This window comes from Leucopleurus acutus, assembly GCF_964270905.1.
Source record: "Leucopleurus acutus genome assembly, chromosome: 3".
Classification (NCBI taxonomy): Eukaryota; Metazoa; Chordata; class Mammalia; order Artiodactyla; family Delphinidae; genus Leucopleurus; species Leucopleurus acutus.
In genome coordinates, this window is record NC_139145.1 from 58,014,723 (window position 1) to 58,040,526 (window position 25,804).

Genomic DNA, 25,804 nt, shown 5'->3' on the forward strand with positions numbered 1-25,804 from the left:
GAAGAAGTGGTGAGAAGTCTCTGTAGGATATGTCCTATCAAGCAAGCAGCAGGCATTGGGCTGCCCTCAAAAAGAGCAGTAGTAACTAAGCACTGTCTTTAAGGGTCCCTGAAGAGACCCTAGAAATGATCTGACTCAGCCTCCTCATCTTAACATGAGAATGCCACTGAGGCCTAGAGGTATTAAGTTGCTCAAGGTCATGTAATTAGGTAAGCTAGCTTTTAGACTCCACTAACTGTTCATTATTCTTTCTCACATTGCATTGTCATCCCTAAATTTTGTGACTGTGCCCTGCCAGAGTGTTGCCTTAAGCAAAGTACTACTGGAAAAGAGTAAATGCCGGTGGGCATTTTGAATATGAATATTGGATATTTTGCTTTTCGATGCTGTGCTAATTTTTATACTCTTTTAAAATAACTTTTTATACTCTTTTTGAAAAGACATATACATACATTTTCAAAATAGCAAAATCTAAGAACCCCCAATTTTAATTTTTTATTTCACTTAGTATTTGAATATTCTAGTCATCTCTATGCACAGATATTTTTACAACATTGCAATTACAGTTGCTACACATTTTCTGCTTTTAAAACAATGTGTCATAAACATTTTTCAGCTCTCTAATCTTTGAAAATTGGTACTTTTGTTTGAAATGGAAATTTTGTTTTATTTTGCTTTGGCCGCACCGCACGGCTTGTGGGATCTTAGTTCCCCGACCAGGGATCGAACCCCAGCCCTCAGTGAAAGCATGGAATCCTAACCACTGGACCACCAGGTAATTCCCTGGAAATGTATTTGTATCATAAAAATGATACACATTTTTCTAAGAAAATGTAGATGTGTATAAAAATAGAGTAAAACAATATCCTAACTCGTGTTCCAGAAATTTTAGTTATTTTTCAGTAGTTAGAACCAAAGAGAAAAATACATGGTACATGGAAGTCTCTTTGGAGCCTAAGTACTTTGGCATGAAATTCTGTAATGTGTTTGCATTAGAACATAGTTCCACACAAGTATCGTTGCTAGAAGTATCGGAAGTTTCTTGTTTTAACTCTTGCTTATATTTCTGGTTATAGAGGAGTAATGAGATTTCACCTCATGCTGTCTCCCCGCTCCCTTCCCCAAATTTTCTCAAAATAAAATCTTAATTCTAGATTTGTAAAAGGCCAGTAAATGTTTACTGTGGTTTCATAAGATCAAGTCTGGCTTTTTGAGTAGTAGTATAATTTTTGGATCAGTTAAGCTATTATCAGTAGGTCGTGATTACTTCTTGTATTCAGGAATGATGTGAGGGTAGAAGAAGTGTAACCATCATTTAGAAATGAAGGGTTTGAGAATGGGATTTAAAACAAGGTGGCCTCATGCTTGGTGCCTGTATGTAGAAACAATATCAGCTGCAGGAACTTCCTGTCTGTCAGGCCGTTGGGTGTGTCATTCATGTGCTCACCCTTGAGAAAGAGTAGATGTCCTGCTACTCACATCACAACATGGGAGGAGAAGACAGTTGCTACGGAGATTGGGAAACAGCATTCCTGAGTCATTGACTGTTTCCAAATGAATGAACAACACCCCTTTTTTCTTAGCTTCTCTAAGCTAAGGCAGTGAAGAGAGAGGCCTAATAAGAAAGTAAAGAACAAGTATCAGTATTTGGAGCTTGAGAAGTATGTCAAAACTTTGGAAAAGTAGGTTAACGTTATTTATTGTTTTCTATATATGTATTTGAAAGTTTTATTAGAACCTTTGGATGTTTGAAAGGGAGGAAGCTTTGCTTACTCTGCCCTCTCACCAGATGACAGAATGTGTGTGCGCCTCCTTCCTGACAGCAAAGGAGAGGAGCGTGTCTGCCACGTCATGTGGTACTTGATAGGAAACTAGGACTTCTAGAACCTGAGCACCTTCTCTAGTGGCAACTTGTTTTCCCGGCCCTTGAGTGCTTTGTAGTGCAGGGGGCTGGCAGTTTGTGTGCATGGACATAGAGGAAGAATGCAATGTTCCCAGCCTGGTTTCCACCTGTTCTGCTGAGCTGGAATAGTGAAACCTGAGTGGACTGTCCTTCTTCCTCGAGGCTATCAGCTATCTAGGATACAGTCTCTGCCAGTCCCAGGCTTCAGGATGAGCTAAGCTGGAGGCAAAAAGTTGCCCTCTCCTTTTCCCCAAGAGACTTGCCTTCTTGGACTATTAGAGAACTGTTCGAACGTACTGGACCTGTCTCTCAGAGGATTGAATTCTAATATTAAGATAGTTTTTTCCCCTCATTTTAATTATAGTCGGGAAATGTGGTTTATTGGAAAGCAGACTCTAAACAGTTTTAGACAGTTGTGAGGGAAATTGAGTTTGTTGCTTTGAATTTATAAGCAAATTGCTTCAAGTTTATAATTATTGAAACAGGGGATGGAGTACAGTTACCTAATAATATTCTTTACATGGCCTTTAAAAAATGTATTTTTTTTTTTTTTTTTGGCTGCGTTGGGTCTTAGTTGCAGCACGCAGATCTTTCGTTGCGGCAGGCGGGCTTCTCTCTAGTTGTGGCGCATGGGCTCCAGATCATGTGGGCTCTGTAGTTGCAGCACACGGGCTCTGTAGTTGTGGCGTATGGGCTTAGTTGCCCCACGGCATGTGGGATCTTAGTTCCCCCACGGCATGTGGGATCTTAGTTCCCCAACCAGGGATCGAACCCACGTCCCCTGCTTTGGAAGGCAGATTCTTAACCACTGGACCACCAGGGAAGTCCCCTATGTGGCATTTCTAACTTGTGCTTCACATGGGCCACTGCCTGGAATCTTTCTGGACTCCCTGGGTTGTATCAGGATAAAGATACTGATTCTAGAAGGCAGGGGTAGATTGAAAGACGTCTTTTAATTAGGAGTAAAAGATCTTGGGGGCTTCCCTGGTGGCGCAGTGGTTGAGAGTCTGCCTGCTGATGCAGGGGACATGGGTTCGTGCCCTGGTCCGGGAGGATTCCACATGCCGCGGAGCGGCTAGGCCCGTGAGCCATGGCCGCTGAGCCTGCGTGTCCGGAGCCTGTGCTCCGCAGCGGGAGAGGCCACAACAGTGAGAGGCCCACGTACCACAAAAAAAAAAAAAAGATCTTGGTCTCTCCTCTACTGTGTTTCCTGTGTTGTCTCTTGTATGAATTGTCACAAATTTAACTCTCCAATACTGAGTTTAGCTGTGGGGCTGCTGAGGCAGTGTGGAACTAAGTGGATGAGCTGCTAGAGTCTTACTTGTTCCTTTAGCACTTTTTCCTTAGCAGTCATGGAGGACATGAGTGTGCCATCTCATTTCTGGGGGTTGCTAGATAATCTTCAGTTTTCTTTCCCTTAAGCGCATTTAACTTTATAATGGTAAATTAGCTTTAGAGTTCATATTTTTCAATTTCTAGTCATTTGGTGCTCTTGTTTTAGACTTCCTTTCCTCTGATATACCTTTTCTCTTTGATTTTCTTTTTTGAAGTGGGTACTCCAGTTCTACACAACTCCTGTTGAGGCTGTTGGCACTAATAAGTAGTGATGTCAGGATCTAGTTTGTTTCTCTGTAAATGGAATATGAGATATTGACTCATTCCATGCCATCCATGGGCCGTTATTTTAAAATGGAAGGGAAAATTTCCTACATTTGAAGGTATCCATTATTTCCTTCTCTCTAGTTCTAATTGACTTCTCTATAAGGAGTGGGAATTGAAGGGAGTTTCATTGGTTCCATCATCATATATTATTTACCTTTTACAAAACACTTTGCAAAACAAAGTGCTTTACGTCTATTTTATTATTTATTCTTCACACAAGCCCTATGAGACAACATAGTCCTAAAGATAGGAAGGCTGAAACTGTGGTGGATAAAAAGTAGAGCTTGGGACTTCCCTGGTGGTGCAGTGGTTAAGAATCCTCCTGCCAATGCAGGGGACACAGGTTCGATCCCTGGTCCGAGAAGATCCCACATGCCGCAGGGCAACTTAGCCTGTGCACCACAACTACTGAGCCCGTGCTCTAGAGCCTACGAGCTGCAACTACTGAGCTCACACGCCTAGAGCCCGTGCTCCGCAACAAGAGAAACCACCGCAGTGAGAAGCCTGTGCACCGCAACAAAGAGTAGCCCCCACGCTCAGCAGCGAAGACCCAGCACAACCCCCCCCCCCCAAAAAAAGCTTACCCTGCCTTTACTGTCCTTTAGTGGAAATGTAGCAAATCTTGTGGCAAAGCTGGAATAGGGCTTGTTGGTAACTGAATTCACATCCATGTTATGACCCTCTGTTGCCTCACTATCCTAAGAAACTGAATGTCAGTCCCGTGCTAGAATAAAAAAATGAATCAGAGCCAGACCCTGCTCTTTGTTCTTTCTGATTCTGAATGACAGATACCTGACCTGTTCCTTCCTGGGTAGGTATATTGGGACTTGAAAGGAAACTGTTGTTGGCTGCAGTGAGACTTATTTCCCATTTTACCCATAGGTAGCCTATGTCTTTACTGAAGGCTTATTGCTTTTCACAGGTGGTGGAAGACTCCCTAGGTGACATGTGTGCCATAATTGGATATTTTCCCCAAGGACAACTAACAAATATGTCATGTGGGCTGAAGCATCACTCAGGGTCTCCTGGCCTTATTCATAGGGAAAGACATTATTCTTGAAGGTTTGGTCTGAGCTATAACAATCATACTGTACTGTCATAAACCTTAACTTGAAACTTTTCTTTAGCTTGTTCAATTTGCATAAAGTAATGAATAAATGAATATACTGTGCTTAGGATGATGTTCTTAAACCTAGAGTGATGATAATTTTTAAAATATTTATTGAATATTGGACATGTCAAATGAACAAAGCATGGGTTCTTGCCCCCAAGCAACTTACAGTCTGGTCCACAGAAACAGCTAAAATAACGGTCTGAAGAAGGATCTGATATAAAATATTTAGAGCCTGGCTTGGCTGAGTCCTTTAGATCTTTTTGTGAAATGATTGGCTATGGCTAAGTATACAATTTACAGATGAGGAATAACTTTTTCCTTATGCCATGTTGTAGGAGTACCGTGTCAACTAGTACATGTGTATATTTTACGAGAATATATTTCTGTAGTAATAAGAGTACAATTGCTTTTATAGAATGCTCTCTCACTCCATTTTATGATCTTAGTTGTCCCAAGAAGTGTGTGTCTGGTTTTGTTTTGTTTTTTAATAAATAGGGGAACTGAAGCATGAAGAATTAATGCGATTTGCTCAGAATCATACTTGCAGTTGTTTAGCATGCCATAAATAAAAATTAGGACTCATGATCTTTTTCCTTTAGCTAAAGTTCTAGATAAATTTTGTCAGTTTGCTTACTGTATTAGTTGCCTACTTTTACATGACAAACTCAATAGCTTAAAATAAAACCCACTTATTAGCTCGCAGTTCCGTTGGTCAGAAGTCCAGCAAGGATAGTTTGGCTGGGTTCTCAGAGTATCACAGGGCTGAAATCAAGGTGTCAGCTGGGCCTTTTCTCATCTGTAGGTGCTGGAGGAAAACCTTCCAAGCGCATTCAGGTTGGAAGAATTCAGCCTCTTGCAGTTGTAGCACTGAGGTCCCTGTTTCTTTGCTAGCTCTCAGCTCCTAGATGCTGCCTGTAATCCCTGCCATTTGGCTTCTTTTATGCTGAAGCCAGAAATGGCATGTTGGATCCTTGTGTTTCTGACCTCTTACCCTAGGTTTAAAGGGCTTGTGTGATTGGGTCAGACCCACATGGATAATTTCCCCTTCTTAAAAGTCAGTTGTGCTAAATAATATAACCTAATCACAAGAGTGATATCCTATAATATTTACAGTCCTGGTGATTATACAGCGTATGTACGTCAGGCTGGGAATCTTGGGGGACGTCCTAGAATTCTACCTACCACACTAAATATTTCCCTCAGGCTGAATTAGCCCATGAGCAAGTGTGGATGTCAGAAGAGGGAGAGGTGGGAATTGAGTATATTGAGGCAGTGAATTGCATTGTGATTATAGGTGTTATGAGAAAAACCTGGGCCTCCTAGAATCATCACAGAGCAGGGGCCAAGTGGCATTCACCTGTGGTGTTCTCCCTTAGCCGAGAGTTCAGATATAGTTGTCCCCTATAAGTTAGCCTGAACAAAATCTTTAGAAAGTACCGAAATATGGGCTTGCTCTAATAGGTTTATATTACCCGTATGCTAGCCACATGGTTCATGAGGTAAAAGTCCATGATTAACTGTTCCTGTGAAGCACATTGGCAGGAATTAGAAACACTTTTTGCTATGTAAAGTACTCTGTGATCAGAGTAATGGTTAATCATATTCTCTTATTAGATCTCTCCTAACCTCTCTTCTGCTAAGGACACTACCTAATTACTTTTTGTTAGGCTACATGAGTATCCTGTTCCAAGAGACTGTCCTTAATTGTCTGAGAATCCTATGCCCTTTTTGTGACCAGATGGAAAAGTTAAAGATTCAGGGAACTGGGTAGAAATGAATCAGTGCCTTGGATGAATTTTCTTATATCCTTGAATTTATAATAAGACCAGTTCTGTTACTAGGCAAACAGAGGGAACCTCTGTCCAAAAAGACTGCCAAGTTTAGTCCGATCGGCCCACTTTTAAAAAGCTGAAGTGCTAATAGATGCAGCCACCACCACCACCACAAATCCAGCTGTGGAAAAGGAGTTTTAGATTTCATTTGCATTTATTATGATAATAATTGATCAGAGTATGTTTCAGACTCATTCGGTCATGAATTTATTTTAATTAGCTTGGCCTCATAGGGCATACCTTGGGAGATTGACTTTAATTTTTGGTTTCTTAGAGAAACCAAACTGTAAAGTCTCTAGGAAGTTTCTTATTTCCTGCAGATGGTAACCAAAAGATTTATCTTACCACATATTACATTAGGATGTGGTGACTGAATCAGCGCTTTGAATTACACTCTGGAAGGAGAGCGAAGGGACAGCTTTTCATTTTTATGTTGATTGATGGTCTTAATGCAGAGCAGTGCCCAGCCAAGTATATTTATTCTGATGCTATTACTTTTGATGCAGTGTACCTTTGAGCAATTTGTGTCAATTTAAGTAAGATTTGATAATACTGAGAATCTTTTAGAGGAAATGAATCTTATTTTAATAAATGCAGTTTTGTTAAGGTCTTTTCCTGTACCAGCTAATGACCTTCAGAAATTTATTTACCCATCCCATTCTATTGAATAAAAAATTCCTATAGAATAAATGTTTTTCTGCCCCTTTAAAAAATATTTTGTGCTTCTATCTATCATTGTTTGCATATAACTGAAAGATTATTATAAAAATTGAGTAAGAAGCAAAAATCTAGACTATATTTAAATGACAATATTGCCACCCTGAGGAGGAGGCTCCCAAGTGTTGGAGTCATAGTCTGACTTTAGATTTTCTGTGTGTTTACAAGGGCTCCTTCTGAGGGTATCCGTGGGTTAAGCCATGAGGAATGTAGGGGATCACCACAAAGATCCTGGAATCTTTGTCCTAGGGATTTCTTTTACCTCTTTCATGTGTTAGATCTCCTGTTTCCTGTATTTCAGGTCTTTAACTTTCTTGGTTTGCTCCCTCATTTTGGTGGAGCGTATCCTACAATTGCTTCCTAAAGTGCACGGGGATAAATTTTTTGAAAGCTTCAATGTCTGAAAATATCTATTTTGAACTCACATTTGATGAGTAATTTGGTTGGGTATAGAATTCTAAGTTAGAAGTTTTTTTCTTTTTTTTTCAGATTTTAAAAAGGCCTTTTTTCATTGTTTAGCTTTTTGTATGTAGTTTAAAAAATTCAAAGCTTCTCTGATTTCTTTGTATATGACCAGTTTTCCTCCCTTCTTCCCCGCCCCCGCTTGCCCCAGCCGCACTGCATGGCATGCGGGATCTTAGTTCCCTGATCAGGGATTGAACCTGCTCCCCCAGCAGTGAAATTTCGGAGTCTTAACCACTGGACCGCCAGGGAAGTCCCCCTTCTTTCAAACTGTAGGATTTTCTTTGTTTTCCCAGTGTTTTGGAATTTCACCATGATATACCTTTGTGTGGTGATCTGTTTTTGTCTTTTGTGATGGGAACTTATCCTTCAGTACTGGAAAATTTTTTTAAAAATTGACCTATAGTTGATTTACAATGTTGTTAGTTTCTGCTATACCCCAAAGTGATTCAGATATACATATGTATACATCTTTTTAATATTCTTTTCCTTTATGGTTTATCACAGGATTTTTTTTTTTTTTTTTTTTTTGGCTGTGTCGGGTCTTCGTTGCTGCACGCAGGCTTTCTCTAGTTGTGGTGAGCGGGGGCTACTCTTACTTGGAGTGCACAGGCTTCTCATGGCAGTGGCTTCTCTTGTTGCAGAGCATGGGCTCTAGGTGCATGGGCTTCAGTAGTTGTGGCTTGCGGGGTCTGGAGTGCAGGCTCAGTAGTTGTGGTGCATAGGCTTAGTTGCTCCACGGCAAGTGGGGTCTTCCCGGACCAGGGCTCGAACCCGTGTCCCTTGAATTGGCAGGCGGATTCTTAACCACTGCGCCACCAGGGAAGTCCCTATCACAGGATATTGAATATAGTTCCCTGTGCTATGTGGTAAGACCTTGTTGTTTATCCATTTTAGATATAATAGTTTGCATCTGCTAACCCCAGCCTCCCAATCCATCACTCCCCCACCCCCCTCCTTGGCAACCACAAGTCTGTTCCCTATGTCTATGAGTTTGTTTCTATTTCATAGATAGGTTCATTTGTGCCATATTTTATTTTTATTTTCTTAATTTAAAAAATTATTATTTTATTTATTTATTTTTGGCTGCATCGTGTCTTCGTTGCTGTGTGCGGGCTTTCTCTAGTTGCGGCGAATGGGAGCTAGTCTTCGTTGCGGTGCGCGGGCTTCTCATTGCGGTGGCTTCTCTTGTTGCGGAGCACGGTCTCTAGGCGCTTGGGCTCAGTAGTTGTGGCTCGTGGGCTCTAGAGTGCAGGCTCAGTTGTGGCACACGGGCTTAGTTGCTCCGCGGCATGTGGGATCTTCCCGGACCAGGGATCGAACCTGTGTCCCCTGCATTGGCAGGAGGATTCCTAACCACTGCACCACCAGGGAAGCCCTGTGCCATATTTTAGATGCCACATGTAAGTGATATCATATGGTATTTGTCTTTCTCTTTCTGACTTACTTCACTTAGTATGATAATCTCTCAGTACATCCACGTTGCTGCAAATGGCATTATTTCTTTCATTCTTATGGCTGCGTAGTATTCCATTGTATATATAAACCATGTCTTCTTTATCCACTCATCTGTTGATGGACATTTAGGTTGTTTCCATGTCTTGGCTATTGTGAATAGTGCTGCTGTGAACATAGGGTTGCATGTATCTTTTAAAATTATAGTTTTTTTCTGGGTATATGCCCAGGAGTGAGATTGCTGGATCATATGGCAACTCTATTTTTAGTCTTTTGAGGAACCTCCATACTGTTTTCCAGAGTGGCTGCACCAACTTACATTCAGTACTGGGAGATATTCTTGAATTATTTCTTCGATAGCTTCCTCCTCTGTTCTCCTGTTATTTGGATATTGGACCTCCCAAACTGATCTAATTTTCTTATCTTTACTCTCTTATTTTTCCATCTCTGTCTTTTTGCTCTAATTTTGGGAGATATCCTCAAATTCTTATCTTCCAGCCCTTATATTGAGTTTTCTCTTGAGTTTCTGTTCTCATGTGTTCAATTTCTCAGGGTTCTTTTTCCTCTGAATGTTTCTTTTTAAAATGACATTATAGGGACTTCCCTGGCGGTCCAGTGGTTAAGACTCTGCACTTCCACTGCAGGGGGTGTGGGTTTGATCCCTGGTCGGAGGACTAAGATAATGGATGCCGCACAGCATGGCCAAAACTTTAAAAAAAACAATTTAAAAAAATGGCATTATGTTCTCCCTTGTGGATATTAATTTTTTTTCCTAATCTTTCTTTTTCTTGCATAGTCTCTGTATAATGAGTTGCTTTTTCCCCCTCTCTTATTAGGATTTTTCCTCATGTGTTTGATAATCCTTGGTTGTCTGTTAATGTTTAAAAATGAGGGGCTAAAAAACTCATTGGTAACTCTGGATGCATGGGTAGGGTTTGTTAGCTGTGCAGTTTATTGTAGGCTAGCCCTGTCCAATAGAAATATAATGTGAATCACATATGTAATTTTAGATTTTCTAGTAGCCACAGAAAAAGAAAGAAAAAAGTGAAAAGAAACATGTGAAATTAACTTTAATAATAAAATTTTTAATCCAGTATATCTAAAACATTATTTTAACATGTAATAGATATAACAATTATATATAATTATATATAACAATTATATATATCTATAACAATAGATATAACAATTTTAACATGTAATAGATATAACAATTATTACCTTCTGTTTTTTATATGAAGTTATTGAACTCCAGTTTTTATTTTACATTTATAGCACATCTCAATTTGGATGCTAAATTTTCATGAAGATACTTGATGTGTATTTAGATTTGAAAAAATTTACAGGTGAAAGGTAGATTCACATACCTAGCGTGTTCCAAACACATTGATACTTAAGTTTAACAATAACAATAAAATATTAGCTTTTAATTTTAAATTTCGATAAAATTAAATAAAATGAAAAATTCCTTTTTCAGTTGCACTAGGTACATTAGAAGTGCTTAATAGTTACCTGTGTCTGGTAGCTACCATATTGGATGGCATGGTTCATCTGCTTGGACTATGTCAGTAGCTTAATGTTGTTTTTCAATTCCCCAGAGAAGGCTCTTCCAACCTTCTGCCTCAAGGGTAAGGGTTTTGGGGTGCTGGGGTCCTGAGAAACTAGAAGGGGGAAGGTGCTGGGTGTCTCAGCTTATAGTATGCATAGATTATTACTCTTCCTTTTGGTATAGGATCTCTGCCCACAACTGTGCCTGGCATCCCCTGATCCAGAGATCTGTGTTTCTTCTAAGAATAAATTTCCAGACTTCTGCTGGAGTAAGGGAGGGTAGTCTCCCAATGGCATGGGGGGAGGGGTGTTGGGGGGTAATGGAGGATCTACCTGTCCAACTGCTTCTTAAACAGCTTTCAAACCAATCTTATTTTTGGGTCTCCCCCTCCCTCCAACTGCCCATTTCTATAGGTACCTGGTGCTGCTAATTCCTGAGCCTGTTGAGGATCCTGAAGTACAATTTGGATTGGTCATTAGCTTTTCCTATGGCAGGTTTAGGACTCAGTTTTCTTAGGTCTGTTGGGTCTTAGTCCTAGCTTCAAAAGTTGATTGCAATTACGCTTTTCTTGTTCTTCCCAACCTTGTAGGCTCCTTTCCTCTATCATTTTTTCTTTCTAAAAATTCCTTTTCTGTAGATTTAGAAGGGTTTCAAAAAGCGGGGAAATTTGATTCAGTCTACTGTCTTTTATCTGGAAGTTACTATTAATCTGTATTCATGAGCAGATTTTGATATGCTAAAAAATTTCATTCCGTATTTATGCTTCCTTCAGTATCTGTATTTGTAGTTAAAGGTTTTAGTATAGTTTTAGTGGAAGACTCAGTAGGAGGGACAGGACGATGAAGTATTTAGTGAAGATAAGTAAGGGTTTATAGTTTGGGGGCAGAAAATAATTGATAGCAAACAAGGAGAAAGGTGAGTGTAGAAGCATTTAGAAAGAAGTAGGTGGGATCATTAGAGACTATGTTAAAAAACTTGAACCTCTGGGGCATAAGGCATAAATATAGCTCCAGTAGCATTTATCTTCAAGGTCTCCACTATTTTTAGTCCTTCTTACTTTTCATGAGCTAGGAACCTCTTGTTGCATATCTCAGAGAATCCACAAAACAGTTAATGGTACAGTTAAAAAAAAAAAAAGCTGTTTGTAAACTGTATGTTCAAGATCTGTAAGGAAAGCACACATAGTATTAAATAAGTAAATTAATACACCCTCAGTATACTGTAGCAGCAGGTTCCATTTCAGTAATGGAATTGAGCTTGCTGTTTGGGTGTTCTGTTGGGTTCTGAAACAGAATTTTGCCGGTAGTACTGTGATTCACTTTGCTGGTAGATGCTGCCCTCTGTTGGAGTAGTTGAGGAAATGCATGGATCATTTTTACTGTCCTTACTCAAATTGAGCACTAAAGCATGGATAATTTTTTTAAGGAATAAATCTGTTTCTAATGATGCACCAAGGAAAGCAAGGGAGACTGGTTTCTTCCTTCTTAAGAAAAGAGATGTTTACTTTTGTATGTAAAGGCAACAGTTAGCGGGCATTAAATGGGAACAAGACAAGAATCTGGAGAATGCAAATATTTAGGGCTTTGGAATCTGGAGACCAGAGTTCCATACCCAGCTTGCCCTTATTCATGTGACCTCAGTGATTTACTCCACCTGTCTGGGCTTCAGTTTCTTCACTAATGCAGTGAAGAGGTGGAATAGATTTGAGGGCTTTTGCAGGGATTGGTATTTTAGGAGAGCAGCCCCAGATTATGGTATTTGTTCATAGGAGATATAATGACTAAGTCTTAGGCTCTACCCTGAAGGAACTTAGTCTGGAAATGGCTAGAGGAGGCAATCAAAAGAGAGTTGTAATCCACTTCTAGTGCTGTGAGACAGGAAAGTACCTATTTCTATATACACACAAGGAGAGGTACCCATCCAATTAGAGGAGGTATCATCCTGTAGGGCCTGTTGGAGCTAGCCTTGAAAGCACAGTCTAGTCTGAGGGAAGCAGCAGCATAGAGAAAGTCTTGGGTTGTGAGACAGCAAGATCTGTTTGTGGACCTGCAAACTAGTTAGGATGCCCAGAACATAGAGTTTGAAACGGAGGGTTTGTTGAGAGATGAGTCAAGGGAGAGAAGCCAGAAGTGTCATATGCCATGCTAAGGAATTTGGATCTTAACCTGAGGGCAGTAGGGAACTATTGCAGGGTTTTAAATGGGAAATAACATGGACAGCTTGGCATTTTAGAACGATTACTCTTGGGTATAGTATGTAGAATGGATTTTGTGTTGGGCAGATGGGATTGAAGGCAAGGAGATCAGTTAGGAGGCTATTACAGTAAATCAAACAGGAGATCATAGTGGCGTGAACTTCAATAGTGGGGATGGAGGGAAGAGAAATAAGAGTCTGCAGACAGAACAAGCTGCTGGTTTGTTGTTCTTTAACTTAACCTGCAGCTGAGATTGATTCATTAGACCCAGGTTCTGTTACCTACGTTATATCCATCCCAGAATTGTTTGGGTTGTTGCTTGGTTCTGAGGGAACATTTTGAGTTTGGAGGACAAGGTTCTGGAAGCACTTGCTCTAGGAGCAAATAAGTTTAACCTTCGCAATGGCAACCTAACTATAAACGTTCATCCTTTTTGTGGCTTGTTTCACCTCTGTGTGTCAGGTGACAAGGTGGTGACAAAAGGAACTGTGAGTCTCCTTGGGTGTTGCTGTCTCTGCTTCATCATCCTTCTGCCTTTGCTGCCCTTCTGCCTTTACTTTGTGTAAACAGCACACACAAAGTAACTTTAGATTCCATTGACACCGAGCAAGGATCGTATGTATGGTTTCGGGTGAGTGATTAGCATTCCATCAGTAGAAGGTTGACCTCCTCTGGACCGTGGAGGGCAAAGTTAAGATTCACAGTTCACACTGGATTTAACCGAACTCTGACATGGGGCACATGAACATAAGGACATAGATTTTTCTCGTCTGTAAAAAGGTTGGTAAAGTAACTTCGTGGCAGTGTCAGAAATAGTTTTTCATTAGTTGAGAAAAGTTCATCAAGAGGCATTTACTATACTCTTCTAAGGACATTAGCAAAAATAGATATGGTTTAAAACTAAGTATTAGAATGAAGAATTCCTGCTTTCCTGGAATACCTGCTTGTTCAGATTTTTTGGGGTAAAGTGTAGCACATATACAGAAGAGAATATAAAACATACAGAATAATTATAAACAGAACATCCATGTAACCATCATCCATATCAAGAAATAGAATATTATTGTAAGCACCCCTGAAGCCCCCTGTCCCCTTCTGCAGTCATTACTCTTCCACCCACTTCAGGTAACCACTGTTTTGCCATTTGTGGTAATCATTCCCTTTATAATTGTACATCCTAAATAATATAATTTAGTCTTGCATGTTTTTAATCTCAGTGTAAAAGAAATAATACATTCACTTTTATGTTTGTGAGTAGCTATAAGTTCATTCACTTTCTTTGTGTAATTGTTTTCCACTCTACCATTATACGAGTTTATCCATTCTATTCTTGATAGCTATTTGGATTGTTCTCTGTTTTATTGATAGATATTACAGTGTTGCTGTGAACATTCTTGTTATACACAACCTGCTACATATGTGCAAGTTTCTGAAGGGTAGATTTATAGGAACTGATATGTTGAGTTGTAATATATCTGCATATTTTAACTTTACTAGATCATGCCATACTGTTTTCCAAAGTGGCCATAGCAATTTACATTCACACCCACAGTGTGTGAGAGCTCCCGCTGCTCTGTGACTAGACAGACACACATGAAAATTTTTGCCAGTCTTGAGTGTGAAATGATATCTCGTTGTGGTTTTAGTTTGCATTTCCTTGTTTACTAATGCAGTTGAACACATTTCATAGGTTTATCAGTCATCCCATTTAGAGTTTTTTCAGTTCTCCACCTTTTTTTCCCCAAAGGGTTATTGTATTTTAGTGACCTTAAAACTCCTACCCCTTACCTAAGGGAATGTGCTAAGGAATAGTCGGGCAGAAATCTAGCATGTGGGAAGGAGCCTAGATCCTTTCAACTTGTTTTCTCCTCTTTTTTCCCCAACCCATCTGGTATTTGGGAGCTTTCCTGGCATTTCACTGATCTCTCTTCCCTTTCTTCTCCCTCGTTTTTCCTGTTCCTAGACTCTGAAGCGGCTCATGGCAGATGAGGTAAGGAAATTTTGTTCAGCATGTGCATGGCTCATTTCCTACACTATGATATTTACCAGTTGCAATAACTTTGACTTTCTATAACTTATAAATGTGATATGGGTTCTATTCTCAGATCATCCCAAAGCTTTTTCCTAACTCTTTGCTCTGTTTGACCCATTGCATGCATTTTCCTGGCACATTCATTGGCTTCCAAGGTTAGGCATGTTCTTTAAACTCCGAGCTGACTTGCTGTCTGGATGTCACTCTTATCATTGAAGCCCCAGAATGCTTGCAGATACTTACTGTTATTTTCAATCAGGTAGTGCCGATAAGCTGCAGCTTATCGGTAGCTCTTTTTGAATCGAACACTTGTCCTTGCGGTTTGAGGAGTGGTTCATAAGCATTTGGTTGACAGAGAGATGACATATATACCCCTGAAGTAGATTATATTCTTTGCAAAGGGGATTTTGGAGAATATGTACTGAACTTTTGCTGCTTACATAACACAAGTGCTATGGAGCGTACAGAAGAAAGAAGAAGGAATGGTTCCTGGTTTTAAGGCATTTCCTTGTTTCTTGTATATGACTTATATCTATTAAAATCTATGGTCACACTTACCTCTTGAAGGGAGAGATCCTCTGAGGGCCTGGCCATATTTATTATTGGATAGCTAGAGGGAAACAAAAGGCATTTTACTGAGCACTCTGCACATGAGGTGCTGTCAGTTCTGTGCTGCTAGAGGGCTTAGAAATGACAGGGGAGCTAAAGAACAAAGTTTTCTCTTTTTAGAGAGTTTCCAGTTCTTAACACTTCATTCCTCTTATCTTTGGATGAAGGTGAGAGTACAGAGTCCGTGTAGTAAATTAGGTACAAGGAAGATTGGTTTCTCTTTTTCATGTCAGAAGAGCCTTGAACTGGCCACAAACCAGAGGAGCCATGCCCGTATAAGAAGTTAGAGGCTATTTGATGTGTGCTTTGTTGTGTAAACGAAAATGGATCACTGCTAATACTTTTTTATTCTTTCTCAGCTGGAGAGATTTACCAGCATGAGAATTAAGAAGGAGAAGGAAAAGCCTAATTCTGCTCATAGAAATTCTTCTGCATCATATGGGGATGATCCCACTGCACAGTCATTGCAGGATGTTTCAGATGAGCAAGTTCTAGTACTCTTTGAACAGATGCTGGTAAGTTTCCCACCCCAAAGCATTGCTTCTTCTTGAAAATGCTTTTACGAGCATGATGGGCCCTTTTTTGTGTACAGTCCCCCTTAACTATCCTTTAATTACAAAAAATTCCAGGCTTAACAGAAAACTTCTTAATAGCAGTCCCATTAATGAAGGGACTACATATACAAGCGCCAGTCCGTAAGATTGGAATCTATGAATTAGGCTTGGAAATATCTGATCACTGACCACCTTGTTAATGTCCTTCAGCCCAGCAGCACTTTAGCCACAAAGATATAAAATGAGTGGGCCAGCTCTTGTGGTAGTGTGATGACCACCTTTGGGTTAGCCAGAGTAGATAAAGTTTTAAAACATTCACAACAAAATCTATATGAAGAAGAAGCTGAGTGACTTCCCTGGTGGCGCAGGGAATCCGCCTGCTAATGCAGGGGACACGGGTTCGATCCCTGGTCTGGGAAGATCCCACGTGCTGCCAAGCAACTAAGCCTGTGCGCCATAACTACTGAGCCTGCGCTCTAGAGCCCGTGAGCCACAACTACTGAGCCTGCGTGCCACAACTGCTGGAGCCCGTGAGCCTAGAGCCCGTGCTCCACAACAAGAGAAGCCACCGCAATGAAAAGCCTGTGCACCGCAACGAAGAGTAGCTGCCGCTCGCCACAACTAGAGAAAGCTCACGCGCAGCAATGAAGACCCAACGCGGCCAAAAATAAATAAATAAAAGGGAGGGAGGGAGGGAAAGAAGCTGAGGAATAGAAAGGCATCGTTTGCCTGAGATCTTCTACTTAGTGGTGAATCTGGAAAGAGAATTCTGATGTTACAATCACTAGAAGACCTTTAAAGGTTGGGGCTGAGGTCAGTTCAATAATGAGCTGTGCATGGATGTGACTGACTTTGCTGTCTTCAGTGAGGACCACTGCGTGGGGAGGACACTGAGTGAATGTCCGCTAGTGCTAAGTCTTGGAAAGTTTTGAGTACATGCTTATAAGGTTTCATAAGACCTATATATTAACTTGGATTTATGATCTCAGATTCAATTAGAGATTAGTGGCAGGCCTAACTTAATTAAAAGCATGCACTTAAAACCCTTAAAACTGAGGCCTGGTACCTGTGGTAGTCACCACCCAACCAGTACTACTATTATTACTTTTCCTTGAAGCTTTCAGTTTGTCTCATAATAATCCAAGTGTGTTAAGAGTCCAAGAGTATGATCTATCAAGACAGTCTCTTGGCCTTGGATTGCAAATTTAAATGTCTTTAGGGCCAAGGGAGGAAGCATAAATAAGTTAAGCAGGCTACATAGAAGATGATAAAAAGGAGAAAGGACTGCAGTAAAATGAAGGACTTTGGGCATTTTTGATAAACTCCAACCACGATTCAGTTCCAGTAGGTTTTGTAGCATTCCAGTTGGGAATGCTAGCCCAGTAGTGCCAGATATTTTTGTTTTTCAGAAGAAACCAGAAATCTCTATTTTTTTAAAAAAACAAAAATTGTTTTTTAAAAAACAAGTATCATAGCCAGCATTCAGATTTCCTGAATTAGGTCATTTTTAGAAAAACAATTTGTTTGTTCAAATCATAATTCCAGGTAAGGTCCGTTGTGATACTCTACTAAGTTTCATTTGAACTATAGGTTTTCCTCCCTCTCTTTAATCCTTGCTCTTGTTAGAAAAAATTTGTTGAAGAAGCTGTTTGACCTGTAGAGTTTTCCATAATCTTAAATTTGCTGATATCATCCCTTGGCGCTATAAATTCATATTTTTATATGAAGTCTCTCAAATTTAAAATGTTGAGCTAGCCAGACAAAACATACTTTATCTTTGGGTCTGATTCAACCTGAGGGCCAGTATTTTGCAACTTCTTTGTTCAATTTATCTGTAAAAGGAGGAAGAAAGCACCAGGAATTGAGTCAGAAAGAAGTCAAATTATTACTGTGACAATTTGGTGGTGGTGATTCCTTCACACATCACACACATACACAAACACACACGTGGGGAAGAAATTGAATATACCCTTTTTTTTTCTCCTATACTTTCCCCGTTTCAAATAATATTCTGGACTTGTTAGGGTTAAACTTGTGCTCACAAAAATAGGAGGCTCAGACACATGGTTATATATGTAACAGGGTCAAGCAGAGCCTTTCCCCCAATGACACACTCCAGGTTATGTCTGTTGAGGGAATTTGTCACAGTTTCCAATTCTTTCTTCATGGGAAAGGAGTTTGTACAGGGACTTAGTTAACCAGGGGTAATGGGTGTTTAGGCCCTAGAGTGGTGCCGATTTTGCTGGTGTTTGCATGATGCCAGTCATCCAGTGCTTCAGTCTGAAGAGATGATTAAGGTCCATCCTAAGTGCAGAAAATACTATGTTTGCTTTTCTTTCAATAATGCAAAATAAGTTTTCCCTCTATATTGAGAGTCCACTTTTGTTAGGGAAAAACTTAGTGTATGTGTATAAAAATGTCTGTTGGGATTTATAATAAAATGTTAACCATGTTTATCCCTAAGGAATTCCCATCGTCTATAATAGCTCAAGTCTCTAAGGATCAGGAAAATTTATTTATTCAATAAGCATTTAGTGTGTTCATCTCTTTACTAAGTATACTAAACATTAAACACTGAAAACTTGTAAGGAATTCAAGGCAATTTTTCCCCCTTTTTTCCTCCCGTTTCTAGTTGGATATGAACCTGAATGAGGAAAAACAGCAACCTTTGAGGGAGAAGGACATTATCATCAAGAGAGAGATGGTGTCCCAGTACTTGCACACCTCCAAGGCTGTGAGTCCTGGGGCAGGTACCCACGACGTGGGAGACTGTGCCCTTATCTTGGACCTGTTTGTTTTGCTACTTTTATAGAACTTTTCATGTCCACATCAGTTTTATTTCATTCTTTTATATAAACCTACTCATTTGAGTTACTTTTCTTACATACTTTTTGCCTGATTCGATCTTCATGAAGTATGTATGGGTAATGGGAAGGAAATTCTGAGTCTCACACAGTTTGGTGGTATATATAATGGGTGTTTGCCCTCATATTGTTTAAACTGTATTAACTAATTCTGGTCCAATTTATGACTGAGTCCAGTGTTTACTAATCTCTGTATGCTCCTTTCTAGGGCATGAGTCAAAAGGAGAGCTCTAGGTCAGCTATGATGTACATTCAGGAGCTGAGGTCGGGCTTGCGGGATATGCCTCTGCTCAGTTGCCTGGAGTCCCTTCGTGTCTCCCTCAACAACAACCCTGTCAGGTGAGGATTCTGAGGTAGTAACAGGAGTGAGAGCCCAGTGTTGGAGCTCACTGGTGGGGATTAAAGATCAAAGGAGTCAGGGAAGTATGAGACTGTTTTGGATTGGAAGTAAAGAGTTGCCAGGATATACTTTATTTTGGTGGATATTTATTGATTTGATTTGATATTGCATCGTCTTTGTCTCTTCCTTACAGTTGGGTGCAAACATTTGGTGCTGAGGGCCTGGCTTCCTTATTGGACATCCTTAAACGACTTCATGATGAGAAAGAGGAGACTGCTGGGTGAGGACTTCCGAGTCTTGGCATCTTCTAGGTGGAGGGTAGTAGAGGACTTGGCTGTTTGCTCTAAAGGAGAAAATGGCAGTTAAATGGAAAGTTATGGACTAGGATATTATGTTGTTAGCTGAGAATGGGGTTTATCGTAGGGGTGACTGGAGAATGAAGGATGATTATAGGTACAGGGAAAGGAGGAACTTAAATTTCACGGTGAATAACACAAGATATATACCACATAAGATTGTGAGTCTCCCAGCACAGGTTCTTATCCAGTCTGGAAACAGGGTCTGATTTAGTCTAAAGCTCTCCTGTGATCTGGTCTGGGTCATATCTCATTTGGAAGTCTTATAATACACTTGATCAGTTTGGGACTAGCTTTATGATAGTCTTCAGGATTGGAATAATTCTGGGGATACCTTGCACTGTCTTAGGTTAGGCTACCTTGAAGCCAGCCTGACCCAAAATGATTTCTCTACTTCCTGGGATCTTTCCAAAACAAAACACAGGACCTCTACCTCCTGAACGTACAGACTTGAAACCTCTGACGCAGTGAGGCAAGCAGTAATAGGTGGGATGTTATCCTGATAGAATTTAGCCCTTAGGAGCCTACAGGGAGTTAAAGAGAAGATTTTAATATAATACTGAATTCTTGGTTTATGAGAGGATTAACCAATGGTTCTTTCTTCAGCTACCTCTTTCCCCAGTGTTTTAGGGTAGAGTGCTATGTGCTAGAATTTACTCAGCTACTAGTTGGGAGTGTTCCTAAGACCCTTGTTTACAAGATTGAAAAGTCAAATGGGGAGGGGTATAGAATGAAGGGACTTCACTGATTATGTCTTCTACATGCAGAAGCTACGATAGCCGTAACAAGCATGAGATCATCCGCTGCTTGAAAGCTTTTATGAACAACAAGGTAAGATATTTCCCATTCTCATTCAACCCCCATCGTGACCGCTGTTTTTTCTCTTCTGTTGGCAGACTCAAAAAGGGACCTAGGAATATGAGGTTCAAGGCTTCTAGCTTTCCCTTTTAGTACCGTAACTTCTTGATCACCACATATACATACTTTTATGGATCTTTTCCCTCAGTTGTAATGTCTGTTTCAGAGGATAGGCTTAATTTTCTTCTTCTGTTTATACTTTTTTTGCTAATTCTTAAATTTCCTGACCTGTAGTTATTATTTTTGGAAGGTTTACTTTATTTTCTGCTTATTTGTTGTTGTTTTTTCCCCAGTCTATTCCTACTTTACAATCTTTTCTTCCTTCCTTTCTTTTTCTTTCTCTCTTTCTCTCTCTCTTCCTCTTTCTTTTTCTTTTTTTGTCTGTTTAGTATTTAAACTTAGGGATCCTACAGTTATTTGTTCCTCAGTGCAAATCTGTCTTCCTCACTATTTAATTTTGTTATAATTATTCCACTGGCTTAGGGGGAGCATTGAAAAGAAACACAAGAATCAAAGTTTTTATTCTTGGAAGACATAGAATTCTGTTGTGTCTTCTAGAAAATTATTTTGCTCTGCTCATTTCTGTTTAGCTATATTGGAAAAAGTGTTCTACCCTATATTAGTTTGCTAGGGTTGCTATAACAAAGTACTACAAACTGGGTGTCTTAAACAACAGAAGTTCATTTATCTCACAGTTCTAGAGGCGATACGTCCAAGATAAGGTGTTGATAGGGTAGGTTCCTTCTGAAGGCTGTGAGAGAGGGTATGTCCCATGCCTGTTTCCTAGCTTCTGGTGTCTCGCTGGCAATCCTTGACATTCCTTGGCCTGTAGATGCATCACCCCAATCTCAGCTTTTGTGTCCACATGGCATTCTCCCTGTGTGCACATCTGTGTCCAAATTTCCCCTTTTTATAAAGATAACCATTATATGGGATTAAGGGCCCACCCTACTCTAGTCTGACCTCATGGTAATCTAATTACACCTGCCAATGACACTATTTCCAAATAAGGTTACATTCTGAGGTAATGGGGGTTAGGACTTAAACATATGAATTTTGGGAGGAGCACCATTCAATCCATAAGAACCCGTAAACTTGTCCTTGGTTAGATGCTCTCACCTTTAAGCCTCCCTTTTCTCTTTTTGTCCTACCAGTTTGGAATCAAGACCATGTTGGAGACAGAAGAAGGAATTCTGCTGCTGGTCAGAGCCATGGATCCTGCTGTTCCCAACATGATGATTGACGCAGCTAAGCTGCTTTCTGCTCTTTGTATCCTAGCACAGCCGGAAGACATGTATGTGACTGGAATTATTTTTCTTCTCTATTTTTTTTATCATCTTCTTTAGTCTAGAGGAATATTAAGTTGCTTGGGTGTCCACTTAGTCTTAAATACTAGGTAAGACTATATTTCTTACATGAACACTGTGTATCTTAATATTTAAGAAAGATTGTTAAGAGATGGAAGCTGTTCTGCATGTACCACTGGTTATCAAAGGTACAGCAGGATCTCCTAGATCTCCATTAATGTCTGTATTGTCTAGGACAAGGGTTTCTTTTTACATTTTTTTAAAATTCAGAAGTAACACACCATTATTTTTAAAATTCAAACAACATAGAAGTATATGAAGTACAATTTAACAACATCATCCCTTTGGCAAACCCTATTCAGCAGAGGTAACCACTGTTAATGGTGTGGTACAGTCTCATAGATCATTTTCTAGCACAGACAAATATTTACTAAATTCTAACACACCTGCCACTCCAAAAGATGGTTTCTTAGAATTAAGGAAAGATGGCTTATGCCTATAAAACCAATCTCATGTATAGGATAGATTTTTATTTTTGTGGAAGGGTTTGGTTTAACAAAAGCTAAATCATACCACCATTCTTTTCAACTTGTTTCTTTTTATTTAACAGTAGCTCTTGGACATTCTTCTCTGGCAGTACTTCTAGATCTATCTTATTATCTTTAGTGGCTGTTTAGCATTTCATACTCTGTACGTCCCATAATTTAATGATTCCTTCATTGCTAGACTTTTAGGTAGAATTTTTTTTAGCACATTCTGACCCCTGCTCCAGATGATAAAAAATTTTATTATCAATTCTTGTGCATATATTCTTTGTACATATATTATTTCATATTTATGTGTTTATGTTAGATAGATTTTCTAGAAGTAAGCCAATGTTATGTGCATTAAAAAATTGGTACTGTTAAATGCCCCTCCAAAAGTTGTACCAATTTATATGCCATAGAACAGGGGTCTTAATTTGGTAAATATAGGTAGGAGTCTGGGGCGGATTTTAGGGAGTGCATTTTTCTGAAGAGATGGTCCTTAGTTTCCTGTTGATCTGGCCTCTGCTCCAGGTGATGAGAAGAAGAATGTGAGAAATCCAGAACATTGCTAATGTCTGTTTCCTAACTGATCTATGCCTCTGTATAATATACCTGTTGTGTACCTGTCTGTGTCAGAGCACCCAACCAGTTCTCTCCCTTTCCTTACTGTCTGGCAGGAATGAAAGAGTTTTGGAGGCGATGACAGAAAGAGCTGAAATGGATGAGGTGGAACGTTTTCAGCCACTGCTGGATGGATTAAAAAGTGGGACCTCCATTGCTCTCAAGGCATGTATACCTATGAAACTTGGCCCAAAAGTAGAATTCAAGATAGAAAGACTTAAGTTCATTTGACCTTTTAAGAGAACACATGGAGTGGTTACCAATGATATATATTTCAAAGTTCTTTCTGAAGGGAAAATGATTACCCTTCTCTCCAAGAAGGCAGAGAAAGAACTGTCTTCCTCATTATGAGATGGAAAAAAGTCATGGTATTTATTTACAGGCTAGAAAAATCAAGGCCTAGAACAAATTATACCGTAGAATCTCTGGAATCCTTTAGACCTCTGAACTCTCCAGACCTGTGTTTAAACCAAGTTGTATTGCTATATATAAGGAAGTCATTCTTGTAGTTTTTGTACTGAATCTTCTAGGTTATATTTGGGGGCCTCAGAATGCATGTAAAGAGAATGGAATCTTGATCTCTAGGAGTTAACATTGACACAGCTGCTGAATTTTCTTATTTTAGGTGGGATGCCTACAGCTGATCAATGCTCTCATCACACCAGCTGAAGAACTTGACTTCCGAGTTCACATCCGAAGCGAACTGATGCGCTTGGGGCTGCATCAAGTGTTGCAGGTGAGATGCAACACTTCATTAGAAAGGCTGGGCTGGTTCCTTCCTGCTCTTATAACCCCATCATCCCTGGGAAGACTTCGGTCTTCAGTTTAAAAACCAGGTTGAGGGAGTGCCCTGGTGGTCTAGTGGTTAGGATTCAGCACTTCCACTGCCGTGGGCCAGGTTCAATCCCTGGTTGGGGAACTGAGATCCCGCAAGCCATGCGGCACGCCAAAATTTAAAAAAAAAAAAACAGGTTGAAATGTTTGGGTTTTTAACCAGCATAGGACACTTTTGGGTTCCCTGGCCTATACTTTTGCTGTTGACAGGACCTTCGAGAGATTGAAAATGAAGATATGAAAGTGCAACTAACTGTGTTTGATGAACAAGGAGAAGAGGATTCCTATGACCTGAAGGGACGTCTGGATGACATTCGAATGGAGATGGAATATCCTTTTACTGACTGGGTTGAAGACACCAGACATTCAGTTGCATTCAGTTGTAGATCCCTGTAAGGAATGGTGTGGAGTTGATGACTTACACGAGGGCATTAGCCCTGTCTTCTTTGTAGATTAGGCAGGTGCCTTTTGATTGCCATTGGATATATTTACGTCATTGTGGACCAGAGAAGTTGGGAAAGGCGATCTGAGGGTTGCTCAACATGGAAGCAGCCATCAAAATTAGTATAGACCTCCTAGAACATGATAGCTTAGCTTATTAAGATGTAGAGCTGGTTTTGGGAGAACATAGACAAGTCAGGGAGTGAGGTTGTAATTTGCTCTCTTGTATGTTTCCATGAGACTGACGGGGAATAATTTGGTTACCTATTGATACTTGCCACAAGTGACTTTGAGGCAGTTACCTTTTTGTGTCTTGTCTACTGCTCGATTTTCAAGCCAAGTACTAGGAGTTTTCTATCTCTGTGTATAGTACCCGCTGACCCACTGGTCCCCTGGCCAAAGAAAGTTTATAGAGCTTAAAGTTTAGGGCAGGGTTTACAGGAGGAACAGCTGTTAGAATAGAAGTGGCATCTTGCTACTTCTCCCGAGAGTTGGGCAAGCTACCTGTCAAACTTAGTTTCTAAATATATGCTTTCCTTAGCCTCTTCTCCTTTTCCACTGACTTCAGTGAAGTCTTCCAGATTCTCTTAAACACAGTGAAGGATTCAAAGGCAGAGCAACACTTCCTGTCCATCCTGCAGCACCTACTCTTAGTCCGAAATGACTACGAGGCCAGGTAAGGTGGTATACCTGTGGGAAGTTTTGAATTTGAGCCTAAGTGGAGAGTGCAAACTTCTTAAATTCAAAGATTGTCTGTAGAGAGAAAAGGAAAAGACAAAGACATGGATTAGAGTTCATTTTTAGTTTCAGACATTAAGGAAGTTGCCAGTTGTCCCTTTAATCCAACTGAAAGGCATCTCTGTGGAAGAGATGAGAGTGTATAAGGTGAACTGCCTCCCTCTTTTGGAATGGGGTGGTGGGGTGGAGTGAAGATGATAGCAAAGGAAGGCAGCCATTTAAAGTTGATTCATGTTGGAACATGAGATTCAAGCAGTAGAGTAGAGATTCAGCAATAGTAGTATCCATCACAGGCAGGATCAAGCTCGAATTTTAGATGGAAAAGGATTTGCACTCGGAGGCAGATGGCAAGAAGTTTTGACTATCTGAAGTAGATGGGGTAGCTGATGTGGAAGAGGGGGATTTCTTAGCATGGCAGCAATACTCTGTTAATTTTATGAAAAGGTCTTTTCCAGAACATTTATCCTCAGGTCCTTCTGCTGTCAAAACAGTTACCTTTCTTGATCCTGAATACCAAAATTTTATTTTGGTTTTCCTTGAATAACCTTATTTTGTTTCTTCTGTAGACCGCAGTACTATAAGTTGATTGAAGAATGTATTTCTCAGATAGTTCTGCACAAGAATGGGGCTGATCCTGACTTCAAGTGCCGGCACCTCCAGGTTGATATTGAGGGATTGATTGGTAAGATATTTGTCTGTCTGGTTCCATAAAACATTGCTTCTTCTATCTTTCATTTTGCATCATTCTTTCAGTGAAAATTTCAGAGAAGATACTTTTCTAGCCCCTGGTATTTCCATTTTCACCCTTTCTTAGGTGATATAACCAATACCTGTG

The 25,804-nt window shown here is 40.0% G+C and overlaps 1 protein-coding gene across 1 annotated transcript in view; it reads left to right on the forward strand.

The window, feature by feature from the left end:
• The window catches only part of DIAPH1 (diaphanous related formin 1), a 96,413-nt gene that overhangs the window by 11,693 nt on the left and 58,916 nt on the right, over positions 1–25,804 (forward strand). Inside the window, exons 2-13 of the mRNA XM_082836892.1 lie at positions 14,852–14,878; positions 15,889–16,044; positions 18,716–18,817; positions 19,156–19,286; positions 19,481–19,567; positions 20,411–20,474; positions 21,656–21,795; positions 23,013–23,121; positions 23,582–23,692; positions 24,001–24,119; positions 24,791–24,907; positions 25,536–25,651. Coding sequence (XP_082693018.1) covers positions 14,852–14,878; positions 15,889–16,044; positions 18,716–18,817; positions 19,156–19,286; positions 19,481–19,567; positions 20,411–20,474; positions 21,656–21,795; positions 23,013–23,121; positions 23,582–23,692; positions 24,001–24,119; positions 24,791–24,907; positions 25,536–25,651 — 1,279 coding nt within the window. The remainder of the gene's footprint in view (positions 1–14,851; positions 14,879–15,888; positions 16,045–18,715; positions 18,818–19,155; positions 19,287–19,480; positions 19,568–20,410; positions 20,475–21,655; positions 21,796–23,012; positions 23,122–23,581; positions 23,693–24,000; positions 24,120–24,790; positions 24,908–25,535; positions 25,652–25,804) is intronic.